Below are 17,901 nucleotides of genomic sequence, written 5' to 3' on the forward strand. Positions count from 1 at the left end.
AACTATTTTATTAACATTATTATTTTTTGGGCCAAATATTATATTCACAAATGTAAATGGGTGGAAAAATTCCTTATTTTGTAGTTTTTTTCATTGAACTGTTGCAATTTTATAAATCCCTCAAACTTGTGAAACCTAAAAAGTTGGAAAAATTATTAGAAGCTATGTCTCTGAATGTCTGTTAATGTCTCATTGCCTGGTCGCCTGGTGTTCAGTTATTTCATTTTTTCCATTGTATTCACAGGAATGCCCCTGTATTGATGTGTAATATTTGTATTATTGTTGCAATACATTTTTTTTTAAATTGATAAACAAAAAAAATTTAAGATAGTGTTGTGCGCATCCCCCGTGTGTGTGTGTGTCAGCCTATTTTTTCTTTTTAAGTAACTGTCCATTGTTTCCAGATTTCTATGAAATATGACCTATGATTAATGACAGTAAGAGTTGAATAGTATTCCTTCCAAAATGTTTAATTAAGTATGTTAAAAAGCAGCTTTTCTGTGTTGGAATGGTGTGGGCATACCCCAACAACATAATTAATGGTGTGGGCATACCCCAACAACATAATTAATGGTGTGGGCATACCCCAACAACATAATTAATTGTGTGGGCGTATACCAGTCATGAATAAAAAATATTGATGCAAGTAGACAGAATGATGACATCATCCTCTATGAGGAAATAGTAAGTATTTTTGAAATGGTCTGTTTGAGATACTAGTTTGAGGTGGGGTTTAGGTATTTTTTCTCAAATGTATGCTTTGGCTACAAATACAAGTAGGCCATAGGACGAGTCAACAACATTATTTGGGTATAAGTCAAAAGAATATTAACTTTTTTAAAAAGTTAGATTTTTACTGGACAGTTACTTTAGACAGAAAGATGCCTTCATCCTCTATGAGGAAATAGAGGATGATGCCCCTGCACATTGTTAAATAAAATAATAAACATTGACTCTGTACTGGTACCCCCTGTATATAGCCCTGCTATTGTTATTTACTGCCGCTCTTTAATCATTTCTAATTCTTATCTCTTACTTTTTTAAATGTATTTTCTTAAAACTGCATTGTTGGTTCAGGGCTTGTAAGTAAGCATTTCACTGTAAGGTCTACACCTGTTGTATTCGGCATGTATGACAAATAACATTTGATTTGATTTAAGTGCAGTGACAAGTTATGATTTGTTACCAGGCTGTGGTATCACCATGCAACAAGATCTCATGGTTTGACCAATTTTACTTCAGATTCCGACATTTGCCCAGAATAGCAAGACACAGGGGGCTAGGATGAGGAAAGAAGCACACCACGTCAACATGGCATTGGAGAAATTCCAATGCCATGTTGACGTGGTGTGCTTCTTTCCTCATCCTAGCCCCCTGTGTCTTGCTATTCTGGGCATGTCTATTCTAACCATAATCTGTCAGCCACCTCCTCCCGATTCTCATCCATCTTCTATCTACCATTATCCCTCATCACTCTCAGTTCCTCTGTGCTTGAAGGCCTTCACTTTCCATCATTAATTGATTAAGTCTGTCTTCAGATGTCTGTAGGTGGCTAGTCAGTAGTCTCCTCCACACACCTGCCTTAGGTACAGTGTCCTAGCATCATCTAGCCCCGTTTTTGTTAAGGCAACCGTGGGTGGGCAGGGCTGCTTACATAGGCAGCATCATGACTGGAGGTGTGAATTAATTAAAAATACACTGCTGTTGTGCTGTTGCAGTATGAACCTGTAGAGACCAGGTAGAACCACTGAGGGGCAGTGCTGAGACAGGATGAGTCATCAGTGTGCACCTGGGGGAGAGGAACCAGTCTATGAAAGTAGAACACACACTCAGCCTGTATCTATTATCTTTTATTACATTTTTCTTTAAAACAGAAAATGACCATTTCACAACAGGCCGTCTCGAGCAAACCCTCACATAAACCTTGCCAACACCTACAAAACGGTATCAAAAGTGCACCATAGTGACAATACATAATCTTCTCAAGGTCTTATATTTTTTTCCTATGATAATATCATCTTATTCTCCTCATATTTATACAAATACCACTCTGTGCACGGTAGAAATACACGACCCAAGTGTCCCACACTTGGAACACTCACCTCCCCACATGCAGTCAACTGGTCTGCTCTGACTAGGCCCCAGCCAGGCACCAAAGCAGAGTTGCAGTCTGAGGGAGTGTGCAGACGCCTGGCCGCTATTACAACACATGAATCATTAAATACCCACTCACCCCACCCAAACCCCCATGCTATAACCATCGCCTCAGTCACACAACCTCTGTACAACCGTCATTAAACAGCTTTCCAACTCACAACACTTTGATACAACGTCCACTGAACCTTTGACACAACTCCCTGTAGCAGCATCTCCAGCCTAAGTGACAGGGTGGGGGAGGAAGGAGGGAGGTAGGAGTGGGATGGGGGAGGTAGGAGGGAGGGGTGGGGGAGGTGGGAGGAAGTGGGGAGGGAGGTAGGAGGGAGGGGTGGTGGAGGTGGGAGGAAGGGAGGGTAGGGGGGACTGAGGCTGAGCTTCAGTAGGTGTGTGACACCACAGAGCGGTTTACACTAGTATGGTCCACTAGTATGATCCTCCACTCCACTGAGAGGTACTGTCCTCTTCAGGGCCAGTCAGTCTCTTGACTGATAGAATAGGATGTAGCCTGACTCAGAGTTCTTTGAGATCTCAGAGGTGAGGCCGTAGAACTCCTCTATGGCCTGGGCGTCTATCTTCTGCAGAGGGAAGGAGAGACAACACGGGTCAATGGGGTCACACAAAACACAAGGGCGCACCCATGCATGTTCACACACACGTTTTGTTCTTCCATCCTCGTGGGGACCTAACCCTAATCCCTAACCCCTAAACTTAAAATAGCCTTTGTCCACGTGGACATGGAAAATGTCCCCACAAGGGAGAGTTTTTATTTGTTTTACAATCCTTGTGGAACTTTTGGGGATTTGAAGTCCCCACAAGGATAGAAGAACCAACCTACACATACAATATCTTACCTCTACAATGTCGTCATCAAACAGCAGCCAGAAGTCGTGACTCTTCACAATGGCAATGTAGTGTCCTCGGTTTGGACCACTGAAAACAAGACGAGGAAGTCAGCAACACACTCACAACCTTAAGGGTCAGTTAGAATACTTTTAGACAACCTAGTAAACAACACTGACCTCCCACAATGCACCACGACGGCAACCAGGTCATAGAGCCTCTCGGGATTGGTTGCGTCTCCTGAGGTGTTGAAGAGGCGGAGCTCCAGAGGGAAGACGACGCGATAGGACAGCTTGGTGTAACGCTGCAGCTGCTCCATGTACTTGAACCTCTTCAGGTGTAGAGCCAGGATCATAGGCAGCTTCTTCACACGCATTCTGGGGGGAGGAGTCAATTACAGTGGACACACAACCTCACACAGCGATAAACACGATCACAGAATAATACCTTTGTTTACTTTTACAATGAACACAACACTGCCAACACCGACCTTTTGTGTGCCTCCTGTTTACTTCTACATTCTTCACAGTAGTACTTATACTCACTGCAGAGAGTCTCTGTGTTACTAAACCCCCTGGAGTGAGAAACGGAGAGAAGGAGAGGGAGGGGTCAGAGTACTTGGAGTCACACGGAGCAAGAAGCAATACACAGGTCAGTCAGTATGTAATGTGTTATTGTAGTCAGGTGTTCTTACCTGAGACAGTGTGTGATGGAGGTGTTCTGTTCCACGTCCACTGACAGGTCCAGGAAGTCTTCATCTTTGCTGCTGATCTGTAGGGAGAAAACAGCATGACTAGAGTCAGATAAAAACTTAATTTTGTCCATCTTCGTGCCAACAGAATTTGAGCCTTCTCTCTACAGCGTATCACCGACATGCATTGCATCCTGCTGACCACAACAACAACAGGGACATCACTAGTTGATGTGGGCGAGGGGCTTCAGACTCAGACGGTGTGTACCGTTTCACAGGTGAGACAGCGCGTCTCGTTGGTGAGGGTTCCCTGGAAGATCTCGTGGACCCAGGTGGAGGGAGGCGGGGCGTTGCTGTTGTTGTTCTGGGAGTCGAGCGAGCCATTGGCCAGGCGGCCGTTGGTCTTGTCCTGCTTCCTCTCCTCCTGCAGCAGGTCAGCGATGGTGTTGAGCAGGTAGTTCAGGAACTCATGGGCATCCTGTTGCATGTAGTTGTCAAACAGCTCTGCAGAGAAAGATGGAGAGGACCAGAGGTGGTGGGTAGGGTACAGGGGAGACAGGGGAGAGGGTCAACCTCAGGGGAAAGAGGGTCTGTCCCCCCCATCCCGAACTACAAGCATACCGTCTCCCGCTCACCATTCTCCTTGCGTAGGCGCGTGATGAACTTCTTGGGTGGTATGACTCCCACCTTCCTCTTCTGGTTGGCGATACTGTGGAACAGGTCGGCCAGGCAGGTCAGCAGGTTCTCCTTGCGTCGGGGCTGGCTGCGGTACGCCAAGATCTTCTCCCGGAACGGACGGCAGAAGTACAGCGCCTGCAGCACCGAGTTACAGTAGCACGTGTTTCCAAACTGGGGGCCAAATACAAGGACAGATACAAAGAGTAAGGCAAAGAGCTGTACACACAGGCGCACACACACACTATAACCGTCTGCATGGATAAGGCACATGTGATCTGTAACAAAGATTATGCAGACATGTGCATGTGAACTTCGGCACTCTCACTTACATTGACCAATCCGAAGTAGTGCTCGTTGACAGGGAACTGCTCTGAGCCAATCTCTTTCTCCAGAGCGGAGGCATTGGCGCCCTGTAATACAAAGTGCTGATATTTTTGGCATAGGTCGATGGGAGTGTGTACCAATCAATAGTTCCAAATGGAATTTCATATCAAATGCCAATAGCTGTCAGTGGGAGGGGGGGCAGAACGACTGTGTCATTCTTTGTTAATGGAACATGACCCTAACCATCAGAGGCTGTGAAAATGCACAGCAACTAGGATTTCCTGAGTAGGTCTACATGGACAGAGGTTGGGTTTGATCGTAAAAAATTAAATAAACTAAATGTATGATCCAAATGAATGACGTCTGTCTGACAGGTTTGCCAAACTAAGTAGTCATCTTTGTAAACTGGGAACAATATGACAGTCAGTCAGTCTTGTCTAGCAGCTGATCATGTCGTCATCTGCTGTGTTCCAGAAATAGCTCGCGCTTCGGAAGAATTCAGAAAAGGGGGTTTACAGGAAGACAACTCACTATATCGTCAGTCACAATGCTATATCTTACTAACTAACTACTGTAACTATCTGGAAATGTTGGCTAGCTAAATTAGCATTCACATACAGGAAAAGCACAACTGTGAACATAACTTTGTTAGGTTTGACATTGATCGTGGAGTTGAGTAAAATCAGCTAACAATTACGGAGTTATGTTGATTTAGTATTCAAATTGTGTCCAGTGTTGACATGCGTTGACCTCCACACTGCTTTACTGCAAAATGAACGTGCAAGCTAGCTAGCCTCGGTAACTAGTTAACGTTACAGTGCCAGGTGCTGAAGCCGCAGAACTATGCAGTGCCGTCACAGTGCGGGAGGAGATAAACATCACTAATTAATGCAAGATCATACATAAACAGCTCACTAATATAACAAATTAAAGGCCTACGACATTAGTTATCATAGCTAGCAATAGAACGTAAGACAAAAACAATGTCGTGTCAGTGAAGCCAGGAAAACTGACTGGGTAGCAACAGAAAAGCAGACGATTTTAACCATCTTCCATGTCACGCAAGATGGTAATAACACAACCACAGTTGTCGTGCCACCCTCTCATCACTTTGCAATGTGTTTAGTAGATGCCATTTACTCACCATGGTACAAAAAGAGGCAAATTTGGAAACTGTCATTAGGATTTCCATTCGCCCAGCGCCATCTTCCACCCAATCACCGCGAGGAGGACTCCCTTGTGACAGGCCACTGGACGGGCGATGGGAGCTCCGCTAGGTCTTAGAGGGTCATGTCTGGTAGCGATCCATCTTTTGTTAAATTAACGTCAGAGTAAGGAGAATACGGTAAAGGTTTGGAAAATATGTAGTTAGCTAAAATGCAACAACAACAAAAAATCTACTTTTACGTTAATTTGACAAAAGCTAGATCCCTTCTAGCCGTGACCGTTTTAGATAACCCCCATCCGATGTCCATGTTCTGTGGCGTACATAATATAACATTCACAAATATGCCCACATGAGCAATTCTGGACACACAGCTGTGTTGAGAATGACGACTGTAATTAATGTCAAACTCACTGAAACTTTGATCAGGCTTTTTAGACGAGAATCCAATGTACTTGTCTATAACTAGCTGTCACGGGCAGCAGTTCATCAATCAATTATTTCGATAATGTACAAGCACAACAAAATCTGCATTATTTTAACAAAAATGTATCAGATGAGTCGTTCAGCAGTTCACTGACATGTACTGGTTATAGGACGCTTCACAGTGCCTCAACATTCCAATAGGAAAGGAAGTTAGCTATTATCTGATCTGAAATCATTTAATAAATTGTACCAATGGAGCTTAGTCATTAAGGTAGATAACCAAAACTGGACTTAAATCAGCACAGAGGGGAAACAAATTATTCTACCCCAGCATGTTTGTTCAGGCAATAGGAAGGCCATGCTTAAATCTATTTTAGAAGGAGGAGTTTCGGGTCCTTTATTCTCTCTTTCCGCCGTACCCGCCATCTTGCGAGCTACCGGGGGTAAGATGTGCTCTGCATTTAAAGACCGTAAACTTATAAAATGTCGTTTTAAATGCATATGAAGACATTGACATAAGTATGTTAAAACATACTCTATATTTGAGGCGAGAATTCATCCTTTAAAGACCGTATGTGTGGCATATAGTGACACGATTGGTAATGGGGTAACAGCGTGGCTGCTGTTAGGCCCCATGCGGGCCTAACCACTTGCGTTCGCAGGATTTGTTATTTCTTAGGCACAATGGCATACACAGTCGGAAAATTTGACATGCAAAATAACTTAACTTTGACAATTAAGTTAACTGCTACGTTGCACCAATCTGGGAAAATGAAGCGGTATTGGACTGAGTTTGCGAGCTAGGTAACGTTAGACTTCAATAGCTAACGTTCGTTTTTTGGCGTTGGATTTTTGACTGACGTTTCCATGTTTTGCGTGGCCCCTTATTGTTAGTACTGGTATGGATCTTATAATAATCACTAGTTATGATTTGGAGAACATTGTTTTTCTTTGCAGTGAAATTCACTTTGTCACAACAGGTTGCAGGCTAACGTTAATCAGACAGTATTGGTAATTTAGTTACATAGCATAGATGCATAGGGTGGGGTTAAATTAAGTTTTTGTATCTGACAGCATTACACCCATTGACTGTACTAAACCCTAGTATACAAAGTCCTAAACCACTCTTGTAACCATACATTTTACAGCAATGAAGAATTCCTACTTTGCAATTGGGTTTATCTAACATTTGAATGTCCATGTTTTCAAGTAATCAGGCATCATGACGAACACAAGAGGCAAGAGGAGGGGGACGAGGTACATGTTCAGCAGGGCCTTCCGCAAGCATGGTGAGTTCATATCAGAAAGACTGAAGATATACTGAAATGTCTCGTTAGGTCACTACAATTTCTGAGTTATTTAAAATAAAGAACTCGAGATTAGGGGTGTTACTGGCATGATCCACAGCTGAGTAGCCCTCATTAGTTACTCCAAGCCCATTTTAGATTTGTTGTTTTGGTTGGTTGTGAAGAATCAATGTACTTTGTTCCTCAGGTCCCATTCCCCTGTCCACGTACATGCGTATCTACAGGAAGGGCGATATCGTTGACATCAAGGTAGGGTTTGTTCCACCTTTTCCAGGTTTCACTAACCAGGTTTCCATCTATCCATTTCATGCTGATGAATTGCCTGACTCGTGAAAGTCACCACCAGGCTGACACCAAACAATTTTATAAATGCAGACACAATTTGTTCGTTCTATAGGGTGGGATCTTTTTGTGTCAAATAAATAATGCAAAAAATGGCAGTGGAAACATGTTAGTGCGCATATATTGATATAATAACTCATATCGAAGTACATTTGTAGTCATGCAATGATATGGTGTGGACTTCCCACTACGATTCGGAAACCATGCAGTTTATTAGGCTACAGATTAAATATGTTTTTGAACTTCACAGGGTGGTGGATGTGCACGGTGATGAGCTTGATGCTTCTGTCCAATATATTATCCAGGGTCTTATTCTGGTGATATGATTGATGCTTGGCTGCCATTTGACAAATACATACAAATGACATCGCTTTAATCTATAATAATCTCATAATTTAGATAGTTTCAGGTTGGCTACCTGAGTTGTTGGTTAAAGATAGTGGTCACATTTGCTATATAATGCAACAGGTTTTGTGACATTGAGAAGGCAATGGAAACACATTTAACTTGTATTTTTCATTTGGTACATGGGAATTTAACGGCACGTTATGTGCACTACGTCATCAAATAAAGTCAGTTTGATGGAAACACATCTTAACCAAAAACGCAATCCCATTTTCACTTTGCACCTGGGCTGTCCTATGTCCTACGTGGTCATTCACGTGGGGGACAGTATTTGTACTTTATCACCCCGGCCAAGCATCTACCGTATGTTTGAACTTGGGTTGTTGGAGAAACGCACACACAAAAAATCCCCGCAATTGCAGGTCATGGCATAGCACAAGTTCCAGCAAAATTAAGGCTGTATAGAATTTCAAAAACATTAAAATACGTTTCACAACACATTGTGTGCCCTCGGGCCACTACTCTACTACCACATATCTACAACACAAAGTCTGTGTAGGTGTGTCCCTGCTGTACCATAAGGTGTATTTTATATTTTCCCAGATTTTATTGCTTGCGATATTTGACGTGGAGTAGAGTTCCATGTAGTACTATGTGCCTCACGTAGTCTGTTCTGGACTTGGGGACTGTAAAGAGACCTCTGATGCGCCTTTTCGTGCAGGTTTTTGAATATTCACATGAAAATCGGTTGCAAATTGGATGGAAACCTGGCTATTGGTAGTGACTGCAGCGTAACTAAATGAGTTATATTTTGCTTTTATTTTGGACTTCACCAAAACCCAACTAAGATTGTGAATGTCTCCTCCAGGGTACAGGTACCATCCAGAAAGGAATGCCTCACAAGTGCTACCACGGCAAGACGGGCAGAGTCTACAATGTAACCCAACATGCTGTCGGCATCATTGTCAACAAGCAGGTCAAGTAAGTACGGCGATGTATGGTGGATTGGTCAGTATCGGTTTCCTTTCTAGCTTGGCCGAGTTTTAGGTCTTTCATAAAGGAAATTGATGTGCCCTGCCGGTATCTTTGTAATGGAAGGTTGACGTTGCAGAAGTATGATTGCTGCCTATCTGAAAACCCCACCTTCACTTTGCCACCTGGGCTGTCCTATGTCCTAAGTGGTCATTCATGTGGGGGACAGTATTTGTACTTCAGCACCCCGGCCAAGCACCTACCGTATGTTTGAACTTGGGTTGTTGGAGACACACACAAAAAAACGCAATTGCAGGTCATGGCATAACACAAGTCTTTCACCATTTGGAAGCGTTATGTTTTCTGATAAGTCAGGGTGTCAATTACGCTGCTTACATCCATCTTGTGACCAGTAGCCTTTTGTATATTGTGCTGACCACATCCCTGATTTATTTCCAAGCTGAAAACGGTCTCCCCTTCTCTCTGTAGGGGTAAGATCCTGGCCAAGAGGATCAATGTACGTATTGAGCACGTGAAGCACTCTAAGAGCAGGGACAGCTTCCTGCAGCGCGTCAAGGAGAACGAGAAGAGGAAAGTGGAGGCCAAGCAGAAGGGCACCTGGGTCGAGCTGAAACGGCAGGTATGGAGAGCACATTTACCTGGGCCATTGTCAGTAGTGTTTTAACGGGCTGTACATCCTATAGCTCTCTAGGACCAGCCTTGTTGGTACCTATTCTACGTAATTGAACATTCCAGATAGTTTGAAGATATAGAAAGGACATCAACACATCTAGTGGATTGTTTTGATTGTTTGACGCATTCTGTAATGGTAATTCAGCCATGTCGGCATTTCTGATAGTCCTTTGAATTGTGCACCCACATCTAAAATGTATGCACACATGACTAAGTCGCTTTGGATAAAAGCCTGCTAAATGGCTATTTTTATTGAACTTTGAATTATTTTTTATTTATAGTAGCATCTCATCTGTGCATTTGTCCTTTCCTCATCTCCCCCTGCAGCCCACTGCTCCCCGTGATGCCCGCTTTGTCAGCACCAAGGGCAATGAGCCCCAGCTGCTGGAGCCCATCCCCTATGAGTTCATGGCATAACTATGCTGACCAAAATAAAACTGTTTCTGCACAGATTTATGTGAACTTGAGTCTCTTATGTACACTAACATGCAGGGATGTTGGTAACTTCTGTCTAAAACTACCTAATGGAAAAGGACATGGTTTCAGGGCAGGGGGAGAACTGACCCTTGTGATACCTTGAGTTATGTAGGTGCTGTCCAGGGAGACTTATGTTGCTGCTGTCGTTCAATGATTGTCTTTCATTGATCACTCGTAGGGAAGTGAAATGCGATTTCTATTTCACCGGCAAACTGAGAACTACAAGCACAGCAGTCTCAAAGTATACGCACAGCTTTTACTCAACCCACTTCAGGCACTCTACACTTGCATTTGAGTTGACATTAATGTGAAGTGTTTTGACACTTTAAATGTGAGTGCTGTCCATTGTCAAAAAATAAAGAACATCTGGGTGTATGTTGATTTAAAATGGATTGGTTGTGTTGCAAATATGTCAATGTTCAAGGTGGACTTTTTCAAAATGTACACTTCTGAACTTTGTCTTGTTAACTGTACTTCCTGGAAATAACTGCTTGTACACCAATCAGGCCAGCAGGTGGCAATGTGCCTTCCTCTATAGAAGCTGCAGTATTGGTTTGGGAAACAACATTCCCTTGACTGATCCTTGGATTACTTATTGTTATGGATCCCCATTCGCTACTCTTCCTGGGATCCAGCCAAATTAAGGCTGTATACAATTTAAAACATTACAACACATTGTGTGCCCTCAAGCTATTATTCTAATATCACATCTACAACAGGCTGTACATGTCTCCAAAGTCCCCGCTGTTCCAGAAGGTCTATCTTTAGCTTTTTTTAAATCAGATCTTACTGCTTGTATGAGTTACTTGATGTGGAATAGCTTTCCATGTAGTACATGTGTCATTGTTTCATAGTACAGATTGAATGCCCAGGCTCCTATAAACATGCCAATGGTCATAAACTGCTACTGAGAATACATCTGAAAAAGCTATACCCTGTAAATGTTTGTGTCCTATCAGATTTAGATGCATTTGAGAGCTGTGTTTGACCTGTTCAGTGAACCCTTAAATGCCCTTCAAGTACAATCCCAACACAGGCTGGTGTTCAGTCTTTAGTGTAAAGTACATCCAAATGTTACATCTCTTTTCTGGTGGTGTGACCATGCACCCATGCCTGTTATGTGTGTCATGTGGTACTGTTTGACTGTGTACTTTGTGTGTGTAGGGAGGAGGGACTCCCCCTGTCCTATCTTGACTTGTGCTGTTTAATCAGCAGAGCCTGAATGGCTGACTGGGTATCTGACATATGTTATCGCATCCTACCTCAGTTCTTTACCCAATATTTACTCCAATTAGGACCAGTTTACTGAGATAGTAGCAGCAGCTGGGAGAGAGAACTGACACTCAGGTAATGAGCCATATCGTGAATGTATATGAAAATGTATCACTTTCTTTAATGAAATGTCATGCTTGATGAGTTGTGTTTATCTGAATATCGGTCTAGTTCTGTGGTATGTCCTGTGTCGTTGCATTTTTGAAAATGCCTCTTTCCCCTCGATTCTTTTAAAATGCAGCCAATTTCTGATATTTTTTCCCCCACTAATGGTCTTTTGACCAATCAGATCTGTTGCCCATAATTGGGCAAATGATATGAATTTGTCTGCCTGTGTAAATGCAGCCTATTAGTGTTAGAATTCCCATTGGTGGGATACTATCCCCCATAAAGACCTCAAACCTACCCCTGTTACCCCTGGCTGTCTCCATAAAGGCAGAAGATAACTGGTGGAACAAGTGTCTAACAAGCTGAATGAATACAATCTGGGGTTACACCCAAAATCAATGTGATCAATCAGTAGCGGACATCCAAATCCCTGGTTATTGATCAGTATAGACTGCGTTGAGGCCTGAGTGCTTAGATAACTGCCTATGGTGTCAGGCACCTACCTTTTCACCTATGGAGCTTCCTTTAAACATAGTGATATCTGTATCGTCAGACAGAACAAGGATATGACAGAGTAGGAAAGAAGGAAACGTATTGAAACTGTGTGAATCTGCTCTCACTGACAGAATGGGCCTTCATCTGGAGCGCTGACTCATGTGAGTTACTGATTGAAGGAGGAAAAAGTAAACAGTCTGAGAGGAAAAGAGGGAGGAGAGAGAGAAAGGAGGGGTGGTGTGGAACGGGACTTGTGGATAAAAGCCATGGATCACTATGGGCTCCTTAATCACACACGTTCGACACACAGATTGAGGCTGTCAACTCAGCCAGCAGCCCAGAGCAGCCATATCGACCTTGTGTGTCACACATTAACCACACACACCACTGGTGGAGGGAGGAGAGCAGAAGCTGTATGGGATGATAATAACGACAGACATCAGACTATGTCTTTCTCTTTCTATTCACAATGTTTCCATGAGTTCATGTTGTTCTCACACACTTGTCAACCCTTCTTGTTTCACCTCTCTCTGTTTTTCTTTGTCTCTGGCCTGATTAGAGTCTGATTAAAACTGCTGAAGGACTGCCAGTGAATAAATGAAGGGTGTATTTGTGTCCGTAATGTGAGTGGGAGTGTGTGGTATGTGTGTGTGTTTTTGTTTGGGGGTGGACAATAGAGCTAGGAAATCCCAGGCCAAACACAGAACACACTGTATCTCTCTGGGGAATAGGTGGACAGATAGGGTCTTTCTTCCCCCCTGTACTTGTCAGTAGTGGTTATCAGTGAAGACCATGGTCATATACAGAACTAGGGTTATTGATCCTGCCAGTGGAGGGATTGGGCCAGTGTGACCGGACAGGGAGAGGTTGATAACGGTGGCGGGTGACCTGAAGCGTGGGAGGGAGCAGAGGTAACACCCTGGAGTTCTTAATAGGCCTCATTCAGAGAAGTCAGCCAAAGGTTTCTCACCAGATCATGGGAAAATGACATATGCATGGTAGTTGGTCTCAAGTTTTTAGGAAATGGACATACCATATTGTATTGAAGATTTGTTTTGTTTTCACAATTAAGTATCCTTGTGGAAACATATTACATTGTTAATCTAAGTCTACATAAAAAGCAGTGTCATAGTTGGGAGTAGGTTGAACAGTCTTCATAATTGCATGACTCAGTCTTGTGGGTTAAAGAGGATCACAATGGGAGAGAGTAGGAGAATGAAGACTGGGTTTTGACTGTAAATCCCAGTATGGAGCTGGTTGATAAGACCACGATTAGGGCTGTAATTTCCATGTGCGTTTGATGACTGGAGACGGACAGTCACTTAGCTCATACTACAAATGCACACAGACAGAAGATAGCGATGCACAGTGTCAGGAGCCTGGATAACAATATTAAAGCCTGCAATCAGTCAGAGAAAGGTAAGTTCAAGGACCCGAATCACAACAACTGCTGGCTAGTCTACTCAATTTACCAATAACATCATTTAGATCTAGAAAATCAGAGCCAGAAACCCAAACACATCCATTTGCAAGAGAGGCTATTTTGGCTGCGTTCAGTCAAGCAGCCCAATTCTGATACTTTTCCACTAATTGGTCTTTTGACCAATCACATCAGGTCTTTTCACAGCAGGTCTTTTTCAGAGCTAGTCTGATTGGTCAAAATACCAATTAGTGAAAATTGGGCTGCCTGTGTACACACTAATTGAAAGGAAACCCCCAAACTCACAGACACTAGGCCTTCCATGGAATGAGTTTGAAACCCCTGCAGACACTTCTCGTCACAACCCTGTATAGGCTGTTCATAGAGATAGATAGAGGACTGTGCCATTAAAGCAGGGGTGTCAAACTCGTTGAAAGGAGGGCCGAGTGTCTGCAGTTTAAAAATAAATCTATAATAATTAAGACCTAAACAACCAGGTGAAGGGAGTTTCTTACTAATTAGTGACTTCAATCAAGTACAAGGGTGGAGCAAAAACCTGCAGACACTTGGCTCACCTTGGAATGAGTTTGACACATATGTGTTATAGCGTGTGTGACAGCATGGGCAGCACCATTGAGGCTATAACCCATAGGAATTCCCACCCAGTTGACTACTTTAAAATGGTGGAAACATGCAAGCCCTCAATGGCAATGTCCATGCTAAGACAGGTTATATCCATGATGAGTCCTTTCTCTATCAGGCTGTTTGCATCGATTCACAACAAGTCACTGTTCCTAACTTCCTCCAAACAGGAACGAACTAATGTCAAATGTAGGGTGATGAGTGAATAAAATCACAAAGCATCTGTCCAATATTCATTTATTAAACATCAATATTTCGCCAAAATAATGAAAATACTTATTAGACTACCGAGACAACATTTGCTTTCCATTTAGTTAACTTTCCATTGCGTCAATTGAAACACCCCTGTATTATCCAATAGTGGTATCGCCCAATAAAATATATCCTCAGGTGTGTCAATCCATGTAGTGTGGTAAATGACCTGCTCTCGGTTTTGTTAGAGGTGGTTCTTTACCAAAACACTGTCATCTTCACCACATATAAAATTAAAATGGGGGAAAGGATACAAGTCCCAAAAAAGTTTGATTTGTTATTTTGTCAACTGCGAAGCCACCTTCAATAAATCTTGGAAATTAGATGCCCATCTTTGTAAGCACACAGGTTTGGTGTGTTTATATCTGTCCTGCCCAGCTATAGCCTCTTTCAACAGATGGTCCCAAAGAGATCAGATCCTAGCTCATAGGGCTTGAAATTCACATTTCTGTTAGATCAGGCAAAGACTGGACATCCTATTTTTTTTTTTACTGATAGATGAAAGTTAATGTGTCTGGGGGTCAGAAACACATGGGTATTATAGTGTTTGTTACAGAGAGGAATCCATGATGTTGATGTTTCTCTTCCACAGAAACCCTTCTCACTTAAACTGTGATGAGCTTCTGGATCCGCTACCGGCTCACTATACACGGGCTGAGCCACAGTGGAGAGAAGCCATACACGTGAGTGTGAAGCTTCACTATCCTAAAGGGCAATGGTTCACTTCACTGTCAATGACTGGATTGTTTGAGGCTGGATGGCTGATCTTTCATTCTACAATACTACATTGTTGCCTTTCCAAGCCATTTGTCAAGACAACCAGTTGGCTAAAGCAAAGCAGTAGGTTGGCTCCGAGGCTAGGGTTTAGTTCTGAATGTGTTTGAACCAGAAATGTTACTGAATGGACTTGAGTAGTAGCCTAACTCACTGTGACACTTCCACTCTACCAGTTTTGAGTGGGTGAAGGAAAAGTGACGGCCATATCAGAAAATGACAAACATGGGTCCTACTGCACAAGATTGAAAACGCACAACTGCTGCCCTTTCAGTGAAGATGACACACACACTGGCCTCTACGAGGGTCTTTAGGCTCTACCACATCAGCCTGAGCTCTGACCCTTTCTCATAGGTGTAACTTTTAGGGCTGTAAGAGAATTTGCTACTTTTTGTCCCAAGTTATGTTTGGGGCAAATACAACAAATTACAGAGTACCACTCTCCATATTTTTAAACATAGTGGTGGCTGCATGTTCTGGGTATGTGTGTAGTGGTTAAGGACTGGAGAGTTTTCAGGATATATATATTTTTAAATGGAGCTCAGCACAGGCAAAATCCTAGAGGAAAACCTGGTTCAGCCTGCTTTCCACCAAACACAGGGATATGAATTCACCTTTCAGCAGGACAATAACCTAAAAACCCAAAGCTGAATCTACACTGGCGTTCCTTACCCAAGATCACAGTGAATGTTCCTGAGTGACCGAGTTAGTGTTTACTTGAAGATCTGTGGCAAGACTAAGACCTGAAAATGGTTGTCTAGCAATGATCAACAACCAATTTGACATTTTGAAAAGAATAATGGGCAAATATGCACAATCCAGGTGTGGAAAGCTCTTAGATTTACCCAGAAGGACTAACAGCTGTAATTGCTGCCAAAGGTGGTTCTACAAAGTATTGACTCAGGTGTGAATACTTAAGTAAATTAGATGTCTGTATTTAATTTTCAATATTTTGCTGAATTGTCTAAATATGTGTTCACTGTCATTGTGTGTAGATGGACATGGGATCTATTTAAGTAATTTGGAATTCAGGCTGTAACATTGGAATAAGTCAAGGGGTAGGAATACTTTCTGAAGACACTGTACCTATATGGTCACTGTTGGGACAGCGTTGTCGATTCCCATATTAATGAATCCGATGACTGATGTGGTAAACTCCCGAATGCCGTTGGATGAATCCCGGAACATATTCCAGTCTGGGCTAGCAAAACAGTCCTGTACCTTCATCGGACCACTCCCCTATTGAACGCGTCACTGGTACAACCTTTTTGAGTTTTTGCTTGTAAGCAGGAATCGGGAGGATAGAATTATGGTCCGATTTTCCAAAATGGAGGGTAGCGGAGAACTTCGCATGCATCTCTGTGTGGAGTCAAGGTGCTCTAGAGTTTTTATCCCTTTAGTCGCACAGCTGAACTGCTGGTAGAAATGAGGTAAAACAGATTTGAGTTTCCCTGCATCAAAATCACCGGCAACTAGGAGAGCTTCCTAGATGAGCATTTTCTTGTTTGCTTGTGGCCCTGTGCAACTCGTTGAGTGCCGTCTTAGTGCCAGCGTTGGTTTGTGGTGGTAAATGGACAGCTACGCAAAATACAAACTCTTGGTTAATAGTGTGGTCTACAGTTTGAGGTATTCTAACTCAAGTGGGCAGAACCTTGAGACTTCCTTAATATTAGAGATTGCACACCAGCTGTTAAACACACCTTCACCCTTGATCTTACCGGACTCTGCCGTTCTGGCCTGCTGATGCATAGAAAAAAACTGTTAGATTTCTATTATTCATGTCCTTGTTCAGTCATGACTCCGAGAACCATAGTATATTAATTCTTAATGTCCCGTTGATAGGATAGTCTCAAACGGAGCTCATCCAGTTTATTTTCCAGCGATTGCACATTAGGTAAGAGGGTAGTGGCGATTTTTATTAATTCGCCGACATAGTCTTACCAGGGTGCTCTCACGCCGGCCTCTATAGCGCAGTATTCCCCTTCTATGAGTGTTGGGGATTAGGGCCTGGTCTGGGAACGATGCCAATCGCCACCTCTATTAGTGATAGCTGTTCTGATGTCCAGAAGCTCTTTTCAGTCATGGGAAATGATGGCAAACATTATGTGCAAAAAAAAAGTTAAGATCAGAGCAAATAAAGACAAGTCTTAAGTCGTCCCATCAGACTCAGTTGGAGTCGGGGACTGTGTCCACACGGTCTGAGACAAGCAGACTGGCTGCCCAACTCCGTAACACTAGCTCCTACACCATGTAACACCCATGCTCTGACATGGACTGGTCCGTCAGAACCACGGGGGTGTTCTGAAACCTGTGGAAGGGGAACCTATACTTTGCGCTTTCAGTTATGTATCAAATAAATCCTCATTACTGCAGGTCTGGATTTGTGTCTGACGTTAATGGTTGTGTAATGCACCATGCAACATGTTTAGCAATAATATTCGGTTGATGGGCATTTGCTAAGTGCCTCCAATAATGGCACTTTCATATCATCTGTTCCTTTCATCCAGGGGAGGGGTGATCT

At 42.9% G+C, this 17,901-nt stretch overlaps 2 protein-coding genes across 3 annotated transcripts; one reads left to right on the top strand and one right to left on the bottom strand.

The window, feature by feature from the left end:
* Positions 1-1,834: 1,834 nt before the first annotated feature.
* Positions 1,835-6,458, bottom strand: usp12a (ubiquitin specific peptidase 12a). The gene is made up of 10 exons (XM_038972613.1): positions 6,270-6,458; positions 5,835-5,999; positions 4,696-4,776; positions 4,324-4,537; positions 3,957-4,192; positions 3,692-3,768; positions 3,488-3,571; positions 3,177-3,374; positions 3,009-3,087; positions 1,835-2,732 (listed from the first exon to the last, which is right to left on the bottom strand). Exons 2-10 carry the CDS (start codon positions 5,880-5,882, stop codon positions 2,631-2,633), a joined length of 1,119 nt encoding a protein of 372 aa, XP_038828541.1. The 5' UTR covers positions 5,883-5,999; positions 6,270-6,458; the 3' UTR covers positions 1,835-2,630.
* Positions 6,459-6,603: 145 nt separating this feature from the next.
* Positions 6,604-10,392, top strand: rpl21 (ribosomal protein L21). 2 transcript variants are annotated; one of them, XM_038972615.1, is made up of 6 exons: positions 6,604-6,724; positions 7,492-7,570; positions 7,776-7,837; positions 9,144-9,256; positions 9,737-9,887; positions 10,268-10,392. In XM_038972615.1, the coding sequence occupies exons 2-6, from the start codon at positions 7,504-7,506 to the stop codon at positions 10,355-10,357; spliced, it is 483 nt and encodes a 160-aa protein (XP_038828543.1). In that variant the 5' UTR covers positions 6,604-6,724; positions 7,492-7,503; the 3' UTR covers positions 10,358-10,392. The 2 variants fall into 2 exon arrangements, with proteins under 2 accessions (XP_038828543.1, XP_038828542.1); XM_038972614.1 differs by having other exon boundaries at positions 6,699-6,724; positions 7,499-7,570.
* Positions 10,393-17,901: the final 7,509 nt, after the last annotated feature.

The sequence above is a fragment of the Salvelinus namaycush genome, chromosome 33 (assembly GCF_016432855.1).
Source record: "Salvelinus namaycush isolate Seneca chromosome 33, SaNama_1.0, whole genome shotgun sequence".
Lineage (NCBI taxonomy): Eukaryota > Metazoa > Chordata > Actinopteri > Salmoniformes > Salmonidae > Salvelinus > Salvelinus namaycush.

What these genes read in the sequence shown, in the direction of transcription:
- usp12a (XM_038972613.1), bottom strand. Translation starts at nt 5,882, where the DNA reads ATGGAAATCCTAATGACAGTTTCCAAATTTGCCTCTTTTTGTACCATG. An exon ending in ACTACTTCGGATTGGTCAAT is followed by an intron (nt 4,538 to 4,695) that starts GTAAGTGAGAGT and finishes TTTGGCCCCCAG; the next exon opens with TTTGGAAACACGTGCTACTG. An exon ending in TTGATGACGACATTGTAGAG is followed by an intron (nt 2,733 to 3,008) that starts GTAAGATATTGT and finishes TTCCCTCTGCAG; the next exon opens with AAGATAGACGCCCAGGCCAT.
- rpl21 (XM_038972615.1), top strand. Translation starts at nt 7,504, where the DNA reads ATGACGAACACAAGAGGCAAGAGGAGGGGGACGAGGTACATGTTCAGC. An exon ending in GCGATATCGTTGACATCAAG is followed by an intron (nt 7,838 to 9,143) that starts GTAGGGTTTGTT and finishes TGTCTCCTCCAG; the next exon opens with GGTACAGGTACCATCCAGAA. An exon ending in ATTGTCAACAAGCAGGTCAA is followed by an intron (nt 9,257 to 9,736) that starts GTAAGTACGGCG and finishes TTCTCTCTGTAG; the next exon opens with GGGTAAGATCCTGGCCAAGA.